This window comes from Haliotis cracherodii, unplaced genomic scaffold, assembly GCF_022045235.1.
Source record: "Haliotis cracherodii isolate W230 unplaced genomic scaffold, xgHalCrac1.p SCAF_2, whole genome shotgun sequence".
NCBI classification, from domain to species: domain Eukaryota; kingdom Metazoa; phylum Mollusca; class Gastropoda; order Lepetellida; family Haliotidae; genus Haliotis; species Haliotis cracherodii.
Window position 1 is genome coordinate 58,856,812 of NW_027266275.1, and position 18,114 is coordinate 58,874,925.

The 18,114-nt window shown below is 37.7% G+C and overlaps 1 protein-coding gene and 1 pseudogene across 2 annotated transcripts in view; one reads left to right on the forward strand and one right to left on the reverse strand.

Annotated features, from left to right (window-relative positions):
- The window catches only part of LOC139468288 (rap1 GTPase-GDP dissociation stimulator 1-like), a 100,401-nt gene extending 96,062 nt beyond the window's left edge, over positions 1-4,339 (reverse strand). For both annotated transcript variants that reach the window (XM_071250167.1, XM_071250166.1), the window contains exon 1: positions 4,015-4,339. In XM_071250167.1, coding sequence (XP_071106268.1) covers positions 4,015-4,018 — 4 coding nt within the window. In that variant the 5' untranslated portion in view covers positions 4,019-4,339. The remainder of the gene's footprint in view (positions 1-4,014) is intronic.
- A 264-nt stretch (positions 4,340-4,603) lies between these two features.
- LOC139468289 (uncharacterized) overlaps positions 4,604-18,114 on the forward strand; it is a 187,658-nt pseudogene continuing 174,147 nt past the window's right edge.

Below are 18,114 nucleotides of genomic sequence, written 5' to 3' on the forward strand. Positions count from 1 at the left end.
TCATCCTCAGTCAACTGGCTGTAACAGGCACTCTTCTTCTGACAACTGGCTGTAACAGGCACCCATCCCCAGTCAACTGGCTGTAACAGGCACTCTTCTTCTGACAACTGGCTGTAACAGGCACCCATTCCCAGTCAACTGGCTGTAACAGGCACTCTTCTTCTGACAACTGGCTGTAACAGGCACCAATCTTCTGACAACTGGCTGTAACAGGCACTCTTCTTCTGACAACTGGCTGTAACAGACATGCATCCTCAGACAACTGGCTGTAACAGGCACTCTTCTTCTGACAACTGGCTGTAACAGGCACCCATACTCAGTCAACTGGCTGTAACAGGCACCCATACTCAGTCAACTGGCTGTAACAGGCACCAATCTTCTGACAACTGGCTGTAACAGGCACCCATACTCAGTTAACTGGCTGTAACAGGCACCCATCCTCAGTCAACTGGCTGTAACAGGCACCAATCTTCTGACAACTGGCTGTAACAGGCACCCATCCTCAGTCAACTGGCTGTAACATGCACCAATCTTCTGACAACTGGCTGTAACAGGCACCCATCCTCAGTCAACTGGCTGTAACAGGCACCCATCCTCAGTCAACTGGCTGTAACAGGCACCCATCCTCAGACAACTGGCTGTAACAGGCACCCATCCTCAGACAACTGGCTGTAACAGGCACCCATCCTCAGACAACTGGCTGTAACAGGCACCAATCCTCAGTCAACTGGCTGTACCAGGCACTCTTCTTCTGACAACTGGCTGTAACAGGCACCAATCTTCTGACAACTGGCTGTAACAGGCACCAATCTTCTGACAACTGGCTGTAACAGGCACCCATCCTCAGACAACTGGCTGTAACAGGCACCCATCCTCAGTCAACTGGCTGTAACAGGCACCCATCCTCAGACAACTGGCTGTAACAGGCACCCATCCTCAGACAACACTTTATAAAAATGCTATGGCTGATGCAGCTGAAGATCTGTTCCTATCATTCACAACTGCCTATTGTTTATTCAGGCATAACCAGGCATAATCATAATGTAGGCATAATCAGGATAAATTCTTATTTAAGAAAGGGGATGTTGTATATTTTAGCTACATGGAACCAAATTATAATATTGAGGGAGGGGTGAGTGAGTGAGTGAGTGAGTGAGTTGGGTTTTAACGCCGCTTTTAACAGTATTCCAGTTATATCACGGCGTGTCAGCTTAATGTGGGAGGAAAGCCCGAAGTGATGCAGGTCTAAGACGTTTACCACTTCCGTGAAACCCACGAGCACGGGTATGGTGCTGACAAACCTAGAAACATAATCGGGGCGAACCAGGATTCAAACCCACAATCATAGGTTTCTGGCGTGCCCAAGGGACGCAACTCTGCACAGCGAATCGCGGCGCCTTAGACGACTGGGCCACCCGTGCCCCCCGAGGGAGGGGTGACCTGAACATGAGCCTTTTCACACAAATCAAGCTTACCCTGGAGGAGGTGTAGCTGTGTAATAACATTCACTTCACTGCAATCAGGGATTTGGAGAGGAAAATGAAGTATTCATGACTTGCCAGTTTCACTGTCAGTATACATCAATCTCCATACTAAATGTGGCTAGAAACAGTCTCCCGATGAAAGCTATCATGACATGGAACATGAAGTGATCATATTGCCATTCAGTGATGGCTGTTTGCATCAACAACATCATCATGTTTCATCTTTCCTTCTAGAAAGTATAAGTTCTTATGCATTATATTTCAAGAGAACCTGGAAACAGTCTGAAAAACTGGTCCTTCATATATGCATCATTATTACAGTACAGTGGGGATGCGATAAATCAACATAAGCCTATAGTAAACTATGGGAGTTACGATTATCTTAGCTCTAAGATCGCTTCGTGGAATGGGGCATTGGGCTCATTGTGTGTAATGAAGAAAGAAAGTTTGGGAGTCCTCGTCATAATCCTAGTGTTATGAATTATATGAGTGAGTGAGTGAGTGAGTGAGTGAGTGAGTGAGTGAGTGAGTGGTAGGGCTGGGATGATACACCAACTGTGAGATCTAATACGTATCATGATAACTTGCTCATGATCCCATACGTATCACGATACTTGCATGTGCTCTTATCTGTTGAGTGTGAGCCATCTTAGACATCATGGCCAAATACTTGGCACACTACCGATTTACAGTTAGCAGTGTCAAGTATGGTGCATGGATGCATTTATGCTTTCAGTACTAATTTTCATTAACTAATTAGTGTTTGGTACTTGTATCGAGAAATAAAACATCACAACCCACCGATCAGTGTGGTTGAGTGAGTGGTTGAGTGAGTGGTTGAGTGAGTGAATGAGTGAGGGGTTAAGTGGGTAAGTGAGTGGTTGAGTGAGTGGGTGGGTGTGTATGTTGTGAATAATGAGTGAATAAAAGTTTTTACAACACACTAGCAATAAACATTAAACTGACCTTCACATAGTGTAACCAAGTAGGGATATATATGTTTCAGGTATGATGATCAAACACTTTAACCACTAGACCACCCTACTGCTCTTGTGCACAATACAACTTACAAGCTAACCGTTATTGACCCCAGACAAATTCTACATTGAACATTGTTGATTCAACACACACATGGGCCACTCTAGGATATTGGCCAGACATTTAACAACACTGCATCAGAAGTTGAAGGCTTAATCCTTATGGGTCTCATAGAAGTAATAGTTACATTCCACACATTCTGCATATTCTGATCAATGCATTCATTACTTTATTCATAGAGATCTTAATTCTGTAATTGCATAAATTCAACTGAATTGGCATGCCAGATTGATATAGCATGTCTAGGCTACATGATAATGGCCATGCTTAATGCAATGAGATCAGCTCAGCATAAGAAATGCTAAGATTCTGAGGGAAGTGTATTGATTGAGTACAATTCATACAGTGTTTTATACATATGCAACAGCATTGCACATTTTAGTCCACTTGAAGTCAAATAATCAATTCAACATTGTTCACATTGTGTAAAAAGACTGAATTTGCACTTGTGTAATCTAAAGGGATTAGCAATTCATTTGCAATATGCCTTTCTTTCTACATATTCTAAGGTTGGGTTGAACAGTTCTGCTCATTTCCTGTAGAGTGTAGTGATGCCGCAAAATCTAACATATCTTTCCACTGTAGAGTATAGTGATGCTGCAAAAGCAACCATAATTTGCCTTTGTACAGTGTAGTGATGCCATAAAATATAACATATCTTTCCACTGTAGAGTACAGTGATGCTGCAAAAGCAACCATAACTTGCCGCATATGCATGATCAGATCATTTTATACATGTATCTAAATAGTTTTTGCCAGGTCTATGGTAAAACAATTCCCAATCAGACATTTTGTACCCAACTCTTGAGACCTACAGCGGGTACCTGGGTAGGGTTGGGTACCTTTTTTGGATAATTTGATACACCAAACTATCTTAAAGTATTCAATAGCCTCTATCATAAGTGTGGTATCTACAATTAATTAAATCATCGGCCTCAAAATTTCGACACATCCTAGCCCTAATGGCTGTCTGGTCATAAAGTTACAAAAGTAACATCTAACACATCTTGCAGTATAGTGGTGCTGCAAAATCTATAATGAATATCTACCAAATCTATTTGAAATATGGTGATAAAACAGGGATATTTACACACACCAGACCCCAAATCAATACTAATGCAGCAACATCATACCACTTGTTACATCCGATTAATTCATGATTAACTGATTAAGAATCATCAGTGATAAATCTTTACGATGCCTTTTTCCCTTTGGTGTTGCACGTACACGATTTAACTATTTTCTTGTGTTCACTGACACAGCAATGGTAAAAAATGAATGCTTAATCAGCTAAATTACAGTTTGGAAATTGTGACTTGGGGACGTCAGAACTGAACACTGATTGTGTACTACCTATGAATGGAAAAGCAGCAGGCGGGTTGTTGCTTCTCTTTAGATGTTCATTTGTAAGATATTTCTGAAACGCACTTACCCATTTTTCCGGCAGCTGATTCTCAGTTGTAGGGAGACCGATGTACAAAATATGATAAGTGATATGTTTCTCAAGTTGTGACAATATCACGATTTCATGATAATGAACTGTGTGATCATCGGCTCGTGGGCGCTGCCATGACACCGGAAGTAAACGATATGTCACTATTCACGCACTTGCTCATCGCCGCGCCTGCAGTAGGTGATCGTGATTGACAGATGACGATCGGGGTGTAAAGTTGTATTTTCAAGTGAAAACTACCTTACTGGAGCGAGAAACTACCAGGTTTCAACTGAAAGAGGTATGGTCAAAGATGCACCGTGTGTTTGTTTTGATTCAGCAGTCTACCTCTAAGCAATGAATTCTCCCGTTGGGGTTCGAAAGGAAACGATGTTCTCAAATACGATATAATCAAGTCATTCGAAAATATATATACGATTTTATCTTTGACTTCAGAATAATACAGCCAATAGCACGTAAGTGGTATTTTAGGTTGTTGTCATTTGTACACATGAAAATACAAAAATATTTATTCTCAATACTTTTACAGAAAGTGCCGTTCTCAGTTCTCCCTGCCCAGCCACTTCGGATTACTTCATGGCGGTTTCGGTCAAAACATGAGTACCTTCTCCGTGGCTTTGAAGGGGGGTTCGCCCTGGGGATTTAGAATTCAGGGTGGCAGGGAATTTAACGAGGCATTGAAAATAGCAAAGGTAAGTCCTGTGTCAATTTTATTATAATTTCCCATTCGCAGTTTGATCGAAAAACGAATTGTAAAGTTTTCACCAGTGCGTGCAGTGAAAGCTTGGTGCAACACGACCGGGGCTTTGACTAGCACCTCACATGTGATTCACATCTCTGCTAAATAGGTCTACCTAGGTAACACAGATGCGCAGTACCGGCTCCCTCTCCTAAGATATCTCGACTGTAATTTTTGTAAGCGATGTCAGTGTCTTATAACCAAACCCTTCAATGATAAAATGTCCAAGTGAAGGCCTAGTTGACAGATCAGAGGGGTGTGTCCACAGGTGTGTCTCAAAGGGAGAGTTTCACACCATACCACGATAGTTTTTTTAATGTGTTCGAAAAATAGTTTCAGTCACATGATTTCTTTATTTTTCACTCTTATTTAAATGTTTGATTATTTTTTTACAATATGTGACAAAGAAAAACATAACCGGTAGACATGAATCATCAGCTATGGATGAGTGGCTACATATGCCTTTTGAGGATATGAAGTGTGTGCAAGTATGTTCACGGATCCTTTTTTATCATGCACTCCTCTGTGAAAATCCTATTGTGTTATGAAAGACGGTATTTCCCCCACATGAGCTTGATATTCAGGTTTTGTGCAGTTTGGTTGTTATAAATATATCCTGTGGCAGTTTATTTTTGAACTTATCGTTTTCCAGATTTTTTTACCAGTCAATATAAACTTGATGTGAAAACAATTACTGTTTCATTGTTAAATAAAAACTCAAAAGAAATCATGGTCTAATGTGAAGAATGTGGATGAGGTTAAATAAATTACTAAATGACAGGTGTCACTTTTGATTGATTGGTCATCATATGTAATGAGATGTTTTGAGATAGTTAGCTTCAATAATTATCTACACTGGTCATAATATGTGATCTAGATGAATGTGTACTTTTCTAATACACGTACCACAAAAATAATTTGTCGTGGAAGCATGTCACTTAAAAAGAAGGGCGGTCGGGTAGCCTAGTGGTTAAAGCGTTCGCTCGTCACGTTGAAGACCCGGGTTCGATTCCCGACATGGGTACAATGTGTGAAGCCCATTTCTGGTGTCCCCCGCCGTGATATTGCTGGAATATTGCTAAAAGCGGCGTAAAACCATACTCACTCACTCACTCACTTAAAAAGAAACCTGACTCATTCATCCCCACCCAATACAGACAAACTGAAAAAATATTAACAGATATGTTAATTGACTCATAGCTTACATAAACCTGGATGCATACTGGAAACTCAGCTGAGGATAACTGTTTATGACTACCTACAAGGTGACATAACAGGATTGAGCCCATTGCCACATGTTGCATCACAAAGCACCTGAAGTGTGCCTAGCAAGGTATTATGATTTAGTGAAATAGCTTACAGCTACTTTCTGTATATAGCAGAATGACAGGTCATTGATAGCCAATTAAATCACACTGAGATCTGATTTATATCCTGCTCCACACACCACTCACACCCAATCTACTTGCTTAATATGTTTTCTCTGTTATTTAGTTGTTAATTGAAGGCACAATAGACCTAATTGGCCTGATTAATGGATGGCATTGGTGTTTGTTCCCGAAACAAATTCAGACGAAAGTGTGTCGCAATTAATTTACTGTCAATGCTGTGTGGTCAGGGATGCATGAAATAGATAAATTGTATGAAAAAACGAATTTACATTCCAATATTTTAATACTGTATTGTTAATGGACACAGTATGCTTTTTGTTAGCTATGTCAGCAATGCTTCTGCTAGACTTTCTACTGTGTTGTATATTACATAAATTGAGTTTAGCTGTAAGTGTTATCTTAGTGAAGCACTTATTTCAGTAGCAGGAAATTTTAAGTTTCACTCAAGTCAGTTTTTGTTGGATTTTAAGAACATTGAAGTTATAATTACTGATGACAAAAAAGTTTGATTTTATTTTTTGAGACTAGTTTTTAATGTTGATAAATTAATATTGCTTTGGGTACCCTATTTACTCAATTGCAATGTGACTGCTTACTAATCATCTATTATAACTGTGGAATATCTACTTTTACTTTAATAATAGCCTCAAACCAGTCTTTATTATAATAGATAGCCATATTAAAAAATCAGCAAAAGTATTAAAAAACGACATTTTAACAAAATTAGTGTAATAAATTACTTCATGTGAACGTCATAGTGCCACAAAAACCTAATTATTGCAAAACTCATTTACCATATGAATCTTCTCATCTTGTTTGTTTGATAAGTGGTGCACATTTCATCGGCTCATGAGGCGTTGATAGTGTCAGTAGTTTATATCCTGTTGCCATTTTCCTTATGATGGAAATTTTGTTTTTGTTGAGTTTGACAAAGCAGTCTTTGTCTTTCTCATGTCTGCAGTGTCAGTTTAATGGACATGTGGAGTACGTCCCTTACAATACACTGCTGCACGCTTTGCAGCTATCTGAACATCAGTAGAAGTTGTCTTGTTAGATAACATCATTACATCATAATGTCCCTGGACATGGTATTTTCATGACAGGGATTTCCTTGGGACCCAAGGAAGTGGCAAATTGAGAAAAAAGAGTTATTCTGTTCAAAATTGCAAAAACAAAAAAATAAGTTTTCATCTTCCTATTTCAGAGGTATGTTAACAATACATTTTAGCACTATATTCAAAACAATAATGTTAAATGTTAACAATGTTTCAATAATGTTTTATTTCAATTTAGGAATTTTCAGGGACAGTGCTACAGATTTGACGCCGAATATTGGCGATAAATATTACGATAAATCGTTGCAGGAGTAATGCTGCCCCCAATGGCAATATTGGTCCTGTAGTCTTTTGTAACTCAGTGTGTCGTTAACATGTAAGTTACAAAACCAAATACTAATGAAATAAAATTCTCTAAGGCGCAGCAATTTGCTGTGCAGAGTTGTGTCCCTTGGTCACACCAGAAACCTATGATTGTGGGTCGAAACCCGGTTTGCCCAAATTATGTTTCTAGGTTTGTCAGCACCATACCTGTGGTTGTGGGTTTCAACAATGTTGTAAATGTCTGAGACCTGCGTTAGTTTAGGCTTTCATCCAACATTAAGCTGACATGCTGTGACATAACTAGAATACTGAAGTGGTGTTAAAAACAACTCATTCACTCACTCACTCACTCACTCACTCACTCACTCACTCACTCACTCACTCACTCACTCACTCACTCACTCTATTAATTTGGTTTGATGACATGAGTGAGTGCATGTCACAGTCAGTAATATCCAGGTGTTTCACCAGCATGTCCTTTATAAAAATAGCTTTAGCTATATTTATATTTTAATGTTCACTGAATATCATATTCCATAATACTTGTAGATGTTTGTTTTGGAAGATTAAATAATGATTTCAACAAATAGTCACCAAACATTCTTGAGGAAATGTTTCATATGTTCATGAATATTTATGAATTGTCTTGTTTACGCATGAAAGTTTTTTGTCTGCAGCATATGCTGGTAGATTTAATATTCAAGTTGAAAGGTATAAAATGTTGAGGTGACCCTGTTTTGGCTTTGGTTGGAATTAATTTCTTCCCAATCACAAGAAGCATACCGAATACATGTATGGTATGAATGCATGTGACAGGTGATATGGATTGCTCATATCCTATTAATTTCATATGTAATAGTGTGTAGTGAGGTGGAAAATCCCTGGAAGATAAGATTAACTAGTTTATAATATAAGACACCATGTCAGTTCAACATTAGTATTACAACCTCAGATTCCAGTGTTCCGTTACATGTTCAGTGTGTTTGCTGAACCTTTTAATGACCTAAAATAGGCAATAAAGGGAATGATTTGACAGTATCAAGGAGGGTTCTGTTACCCTAAACTTTTCAATGGTGGTCTGTGTCAGTTCGACATGACACACATCAATGGCTAACAATTAAGCTGGTAATTGGTAACAAATGTCAAATTAAGATGCTGTATGTCTTATTGAAACAGGTTTAGGAGTTTACTGATTTATATGTTTATGATTACATATGCTTTTATTCATAACTGCTTTTATGCTGTGTATAGGTTAAGGAAGAGAGTTTATTGATATCAACTTCTTTATTATGAGGAACACAACATTTCAGAGTATATGCTTACTCCTTCATCAGGTGATATTATGAAATATAAAAAGGAGCCAAGAGACACTCTTCATTTTTGTGACACTGCAGTAATCTAGACTTGCCAAATATAAAGACTTGCATGGGCTGTATTAAATTTAATTGTGCCAGGATCTGTATGGCAGACTAGCACTATGATAATGGATAGACTCTACTTAGTGTTTGATTTTGCAAATCCAACTTATGATAGTTCTGTGCCATAAAACTAGTTAAGTAATGTGTTTAAAACATGTTACTGAATTGTTACTTCAATTTTTGACATTACTGAAAATACATTAAAAGATCTGTGCAGTGAAAGTGTGTTCATTATTGTTTATCTTAATCCATAATTACATTTTTAAAGTCCACTTTATGTCTTACTATCAGAACTCTTCCAAAGTGGTTTTTGTTTTGACATTCTGCCCAGTGCTATGGTGCCATATGTTAGCTTACCATTCTGCCATGCCTGCAACCTCTAACCTGGTCTATGAATTCCATTGTCTCCTGTTACCCTTCTTCTCCCAGCTTCCCATCTCCATGGTAACCTGACACCCCTGATGGCTCAGTCACCATAGCCTTGTTTGAAGATTACTTATACACATCTATAACATATCTGTTTTTGTGATGATCCCAAGGGTTGAGGCTTCTTGTCAGATCCTGGACGAAATCCTGCTTTGTATTTGGACAGAGGCAGGATGGGGTATCTCAACCCCTACCTACCACCCTAGACTAACATCTAGTCTCTGAAATGAAAATATCCTACAGAAAAAAGTAGTTCAATTATCTTAATAAAATATAATAAAAAGGAGCCCAGAGACTCGCTTCATTTTCGGATACTGCAGTAATCTAGACTTGCCAAACATTATAGACTTGCATGGGCTGTATTTCATATATTTGTATCTGTAAGACAGACTACCCCTACCCCAAAATGGATTAGTTTCATATATACATTAATGATTTGCCGCCCATGTACATTTTGAGGTTTACGCATAGATAACATCGATATATCATGTATATCAGTCTGATTTTCGGTTCAGTTTTGTTACGAGAGACGAAAAGGACCGAGGCAGATATTCGAGAAATAGCAACAGATCTAATCCATGCAATCAGCATGGATGAAATAGTCTGATAGTCTTCAAACATTTGCTGCCATTCATCAGGCACTGTCCAGTGATGTTTTTGATCAGATAATGAAGATGGCTGGCTGATCGCTTCCCTTCCTTCCAGCCTGGCAGACAGAGATTCAAGAACTTCCTGAAAGTCAATACCTCCTCTGTTGCCGCTTGAAACCCTCACCTTTGACCTGGTCGTTGTAGGCACCATTTGCTAACTGCTGACATCTCCAGGCTGATGTTAGTTGTACATAGTGATTCGGTGGTGGGTTATCAAAAGATAAATTTATTAGGATGCTTCTTTGTAAAAGACTTTTCAATTACAATGTTTGAATTGTTTATGGTGATTATCATTGTGCAAATGGTAAGCTGTGATACACTGATTTCTATCATTGCTTCCTGATTATGGCCTTATGGGGATTCTGGGTAAGAGTACCCCCAGCAACCTATGCTTCTCGTGATGCGACTTAATGGATCGGATGGTCAGGTTCGGTGACTGGGTTGAGAGCTTGTCATTGTACCCTGGTGGGGTGGATCATTGCTCATTGTCCCCCGCCGTGCGAAAGCGCGGAGTGGGGGACTTTGTATTTACGACCGTCCGTACGTCCCACCTGTTTGTTGCCGCGATATCTCAAGAACTAAACACTGGATTGTCTTCATATTTGGAACTATGGTTTATATACAAACTCCTCAGACAACAGTCGGTTTTGGTGACCTTGACCCCATTTTCAAGGTCACAGCAGGCAAATCTGCTTACGGAGTTGGAAAACGGTGTTGTTGCGATATCTCAAGAACTAATCGCTGGATTGTCTTCATATTTGGAACTATGGTGTATATACAGACACCGCAGACACCAGTCGGTTTTGGTGACCTTGACCCCATTTTCAAGGTCACAGCAGGCAAATCTTGACAGACATGTCTCTATATGAGCAGCCATGAGCCGATTTGATTTGCAGAAATTTGGGTAATTACTTTTAATTGTACGACAAATAGTTCCATGGAGGTATCTAACACAGAAAATAATATTATTCAAAAGGAATCAAATATTTGGAAAAAAAACACATATTGCATAAGGCGGCGGGGGACATTTCGTCACTTTGTGACAAATACTTGTTCCATCAATCACCAGCTTGTCTGGCCCAGACTGAATTTTTTACAAGCTACTGTCATATAACTGGAATATTGCAGAGTGTGACATAAAACAACAAACAAATTATTATTATTATTGTTGTTGCACTATTGTCATAGTCATATCTCCCAAGTGAAGTAGCTGTTGACATTCCCTCTTTAATTGCAGGACAGGAGGCAGACTCTGGAATGAGTCTAATTTGTTTTAGCCACTTAAAAAGATTTGTTTGACAGATTTGTAAATACAATTCTTGCTTGTGGGGCTGGAGTTAAGCCTTTTGACAGATTTATAGCAATTCATCTTGCAGATGATCATTCACAATATTTAGGATAAGGGAAAACATGCCAAAAAATGAAGAAGGAAATCTGGGTCTGTTTATTATGACCTGATGATTGGTTTGTCCATAAAGCCATCATGTTTATTTTCTTTGTTGATTTGTAGAGACAGGTGCGACTCTTACAGGTTGGAAAAAAAATGAATCAATAAAACAATTTTTGGTTTTTGACACAGCCCCTTACTTTGTTTATTTCAATCTTTGAAGTAAATCATTATTTTAAATCAGTTAGATATTTTGTAGCTTCATAAATATTTTTTGCAACCTCTCATGATATAGTAGTGACATACATGTTATTGGCCTGACAGGGGGCTATCCTAGGCCTGATCTACTTTCTACCTGCTCAAGTGAAATTGATGACTTGTTGACTCGGTTAAGTACTCTGAGGTTGAGTCTATTTCATGATATGGATGTCGTTAATATCAGCTATATTTCTTAAGTCTTTGCCATGTCGGTGGTAAAGGCACTTAAACAATTTACAAAATGTTGATGGGAAGTGGTATGCTCTCATTGAACATATTGTATGGGAATGCATACTTCTTGTTCACTAAATACAGTTGTCTTATTTAGGCCATATCGTTAATCCATTTTTAGACTTTAGACCAGATAACTCTTCCAAACCTAAATTTATTGTCCCCAAGTACCTACAAAGTAAATTGAAGTGTATTCCTACTTTTTTTACATGGTGAAATACACCACATGCCTTGTCCTACCAAACCTTTTTTTCCGGGGTAGAATAGGTCTTCAGCAACCCATGCTGGACATAAAAGACGACTACGCTTGTTGTAAGAGGCAACTAACAGGATCAGGTGATCAGGCTCGCTGGCTTGGTTGATGCATGTCATCATATCCCAATTGGGTGGATCGATGCTAATGATGTCAGTCACTGGATTGTCTGGTCCAGACTTGATTATTTACAGACCGCCATCATATAGCTTGAATATTGCTGAGTGTGGCGTTAAACAACAAACAAACAAACAAAATCATGTCAATCACATCTGTTGCTTATTAAGTTCACGTCCGTAGAACACTTGGTTAACATATGATAAAAAGTAAAGGCCTCCTCCTTCATATGTTTAAATCATTTGGATGAAAGTGTAATAATAGTTTTATTATGGTCATACATACAGAAAAGCTGTCCTTCTGATGTATCTCCTGACATTGTATGTCCTTTGATTCCATGTCCTTGCAGGTACCTGTTTCAATGCCATCTCTAAAACACTGATCATTACTCCTTGCACTCCTTGTGAGAGTTATTAGCCAAAATAGGGGCTGTTTGTGGATTTACAGTAAACTACATTTGTAACGAAGTGACCGATATAACAAACTTAGTTTTTAGTCCTGACCAGTTGTTGTATATATGCTTATAGCGAACTTATATGCTTATAGTGGTTATTACGAACTAAAATTAGTGGTCCCCAAGGGCCTTCAAATTTGTTATGTTAAACTGTAGTTTAAAATTATTTCAAACATTCATTGGTGATGAATTTCCTTCATTTTGAACATTTCGTTCTTAAATTAACAAAAAAAGCTTTAAATGATGATTATCATGATTATGCATTTTATGATTTATGGCCTCTGGCCTTGGATTGTGCGTTGAGTTACACTGAAGAATGAGAGCCGCTCACAACATAATTGGTGTTACATTGTATATTACATTCTCGTCACTGGTGTTCACACAATCCTTCTATCACCTTATTGTCAATGGAAATGTGTTTCTTCTCACCTTTTCCATCAGTGAAAGTTGACATATCTGTTTTTGTGACCTATTTGGGGCAAGTTTGACAGGTACCCTGTGACCAAGCATCATTGCTGTGTGAAATACCCACTTGTAACAACCTGCGCCGTGTTTTAAGCAGTCTCAAAAAAGATCCCTCCTTTTCCGAAAAAATGAGGAAATACCTTGTGAAGTTGGCATGGCGCCAGGTGATGGGTAGTTTGTTGAAGACAGAGGGCAGATGGCCTAATGATGTTTTGAAAAATTCCAAGTCTTCAGTCATTGCGAACATGGGATGTTTCCACGGCTACACAGAGAATTGGAAATAGATTTGTGGTGTTTGTTTCTGGTAAATGGATCTTTGTAACAAGTGTTTCTGAAGAACTGTTTTGTTTGTTTGTATATTTTGCAGAAAAGTTCTGATTTTTTGGAGAATAAATGTTAATGATATGTAAGATGAAGGGATTTGATAAGTGGGAAATGGTATTTGAGTTAGGGGAAATATTTTTTGAATATTTATGCATCCTATTTGAACCATTGTATTTATTATTTTAATGATATTTAATTAGTGTTTAAATGATACAGTGTGTAGGAAGTTCTCTTTGGTATATGGAATAAAAGTTGTTTCACATTTATCAGAATTTCTGTGTTAAAATTTTCATTAGCTTTTTCTCAAGGTAAAACTGTGCTGACATTTTTGCAATGATCAGAAACATAACATTGCTGAATAATGTCCTAATAATGCTCATTTTGTGAATCTTGATAATGAAGTATTTTTCAACAAATGCATGTGAAGAAGATCCAAGCTCTTTTTGTCTTCAAAGTTGAATGAAAAGAACTTTGTATTAGCATACAAATAGTTTTAGTATTAGTACATAAGCTTCACATCAACATGAACATGATGCCGTGGGCCAAACATGTTTCAGCATTACTCTTCCATATGACTTCACAAATATAGAAATTCATGGATACATAGAAATTATCCTTTTTTTTTGCTTGGCTAATTTTGTTTGTGTATATAATTAATCCCTTAAGTGCTGTTTATCTTTCCTAATGATGGAATGATCGCTTTCTATTCAGAACTGTTTTACTAGTATTTTGCAAATAGCCATAGGCTGGACTTAGGCTAAGCAGCAAGCAAATGTCTGAACGTGAGGTGAAACAGTCGTCTGCTTCACCAAACCTAGGGAGCAGTCATTGTTTAGGAATGTATGAAAAAGCGTTACAGTTTTGGCCAGCATTCAAGTTTAGTCATACATATGATGACTGAATGTATTTAATCATTTCTTTTTATGATCAGATACATGTATAATGTGAATTATGTTGGTAATATTGCAAAATTTGGTACTGTTGTGAAATAAATGAGAGAAATACAAACATTGATGAATGATATTTTGTGTGGAATATTTGTCACAGTTTACTTTCTTCCGGCATCTGCTTCATTTGTTTACTTGTTGCAGTTGGTTGTGAACAGAAACAGAAAATTTCACACACACAGATTATAAAAATAATAACATGATTTAGAATTTCAGGAATGCTGTTGGATATTTGATTATGCCTTGATATTTCAGTAATATTTGCTGTTTACTTTTGTACATTACAGGAAACTATCAAGGTTGTCGAGTTAATTAATTTCAACTATTTACACAGAACGATATATATTTATGATAACATGAAAGTTCTGTGAATATTATTAAACAGATTGGGCTAAAAAAAATTATTTTAGTTCTCAGGCATTGCCCACATCATCATAACAAAAGAAACTGCCTGCCCGCATTTTTAAAAAAGAAATCATTGCCTGAGAACCAATTCTTTTATTTTTTTAAGCCTTATATCTATGTATTAATTTATCATCTCTAACGTATACAAACTATCAACATCTTTTTAGTATATGATTTTACTGTTGATATTCTTACTTCTTTCTATTAATTACTAAAGTCATTCCTTTTGAACAAATGCTTTTGTGGCACTTGGATATGATTTATTTGAGTGTTTGGCTATGATATGTAATGGTGAATGTGGTGTCATCTGGACTGGACTTCCTGCCGGACCATCAGCCTGCTAGAGATGGAGTACATTGTACCAAAACTCACCTGGTTGTGTTTCCATTTCCTGGAAGGTTTTATTAAGTGTTTTAAAATTGCCCAGTCAGTTTCTAAATGTGTATTTACTTCTTGTGTGTACTCAGTGCTTGGACCCGAGTCTGTGAGAGTCATAATTCCCAAAGGTTGTAGTGATCCGCCCATGAAAGCAGAATTCCTTCTCGCCAGCCTGTTTGTCGTACAAGGTGACTTATTGGATTGGGTGGTCAAGTTAGATGACTTGTAGGTCATTGGTTCATTGCTTGTAATATCAACCACTGGTTTGCCTGGTACAGACATGATTGCCATATTGCAGGAATATTGTTGAGTGCGCTTCAAATGCCAAACATACAAACAGATATTATTTATCACTGGGATCGGATTGTGTGCATATATTACTGACTGCATACGTGGTTCCAACACTTCCTCATATAGCTGGAGTGAATCAGCATGACCAACCCAAAGGCTATCTTTATCATGAGACAGACTTAAAAATACTGAGCAAGTGTACAGTTCTTCCCCTGCTTCATGGTTAATTATCCAATTGCATTCTTGTGCAATTTTCAGTACTTTTGCAAACTGAATTCTGAGAGAGATGCTGTTTTTTTAAGTGTCACATATGAGGACATTGTAAAACCCACATGACCCATGTTCATTCTAATGCAATTCTCTTTGTATCCATATCCTGCTTAACGGCAGGGTGACATCAGTGGTAGACTGATTACCAGTACTGATAATTTGAGACAGTCTTTGATAGATGTAGATCTACTAGAACGATTATCTTTTACAATTTTGCCTGTTAATTTGAATAAATGGTAGAAATAATGCACCAACACTTTTAAGACTATGCATATCACCTGTAGCCTGCATTAAGTAAATCTTAACTGGTCTATCATCAAGTGCGATTGGTGAGAGAACAATTACTTTTCATTGTCACATATGATCATTTTTAACAGAAATATGCCAGTAGTATAATGTAAATCATGAAGCGTTTGTGTAGATGATATGACTAAGAACCTGACATGACAATGATGACATTTAGCTGTGAGTATAGTTTAGGAACAGTAGTCAAGTGGCTGCCTGGTAAAGGGAGACTAAAGCTGAAGGCTATTTATGTTCTCAATACCTCCACTATGTTCAGTAATTGCCGATGTCGAATGCAAGATCATGCACAGGGACCACAAGGTCCCTACCTTTACACGCCGAACATGACCCCTCTTTCACAAACTGGCGTCTTACCTGTCCTGATTCAAACACGTCCCCCATAACAAACAATAGGCCGCTGACATGATAGCACCAACTGGGCAAGGTTGCTGTTTTTTCGCATCCCTTGTCTAACTCGATCCACAGTCGCTTGTTTCACTTATTGCTACTTGACATGGGAGATTATGTTCTCAAACAGCTTCCAGTATGCAGAGCTTGGTGGGGAAATTTGTATTGTGTCTTCCATTTTTGTCAATTGTTTCGAAAGACGTGGTTTGTTTGAATTTTGCAGCTCTTCTGTTTAAACTTGTGGGAAGTATGCTGACTAGTGGTCTGTTTCAATTTTATTTTGTGACATTTTGGGCAGTGTTAATTTAATTGGGAAACAATTTGGGGAACAGAATCTCCAGCAGCGCAATTAGTGAATGAACTGTTACTTGTTGGGAGAGAAGGATTATGTGAACAGGTTATCTGGGAGTCTTTGTATGTTTTGATGAATATCAACAGCGGAAGGGTCTAACATACATTTTCTTTTGAGCATTGGTTAACAGAATTAAATAATTTTTCTTTTATGAATGGTCCAGGTTTGTATGAACAAGTTTTTTTTAATAATTGGTGGCAGTATCTAAGGTATTGTCTTAATGGTCACTTGACTAATTCAAAAGGCTATGTGTTTTTAGGAAATACCTTTTGGGGTTTACCGTATTTGACGTAATAAGCGCCCCGCTCTAATAAGTGCCCACGGCGATATTTGCTAATATACTGGCTAGTGAACAATCCCAATTAGCACCCCTTTGGATTGATCAATGTACACAAGACTTATTTATTCGCGCATAATACGCACTTGTGTGTCATATGCAACCTTAATTATAGACAATGAAATTCTGGAAAAATATATATGTCATATTTAAACATTTCAGGCTGTCAGCATAAACCACGAAATTTATTTTTCAACCCTGTTTTTTCCACCAAAATAATATTCTAATAAGAGCCTCATGTTTCTGATTTTGAGAGTGCCCTGGGCGCTTATTGTGTTGAATACGGTAATTTCTCAAGCTGACAGTTTCTCCCGCATGAGAAGGTTGATATAGCTTGTTGTTACAGTGTTGCTGTCCATGTATTGAATTGTCTCTGCAGAATCAGATGACTAGATGTCACCATGGAAATTGATTTCAAGTTATGACTTTGTGCAGCTGTAATAATACAATATTAATTTTAGTATTATAACCAAGTAAAATCAATATCCACATTCTCAAACCACCAGTCTCCTGAAACCTTTGAAAAGATTTGTTTTCCTGGATTGAAAGTATGTAAACCTGTGTCTTATTGGACGCACAACAATGCTTAAGACCCAGTGAAAAGTACAGAAAGAGTGACTGCAATCTACTATTTGTTCTTTGTATGTCTTAGTATTTGTAACAAACACTTCTTTTCATTGTTCATTACTTTTTCATAGTTTCATGCTAAGATAGTATCTTCACTTCTTTAAATGATAGTTGTTTTTTATTACTAAACAGTAGCTGGTTCTAAAAATGCTGGTCTCACCTTACAGAACTAACAAGACATCCTAATATGGCGAGACCTTGATGTGTTGATAGAAGAAATGAGAATAATAACTTAATTATTTGCAGATTCCGGCAACACAGATAATATGATAATGAAGTAAGATATG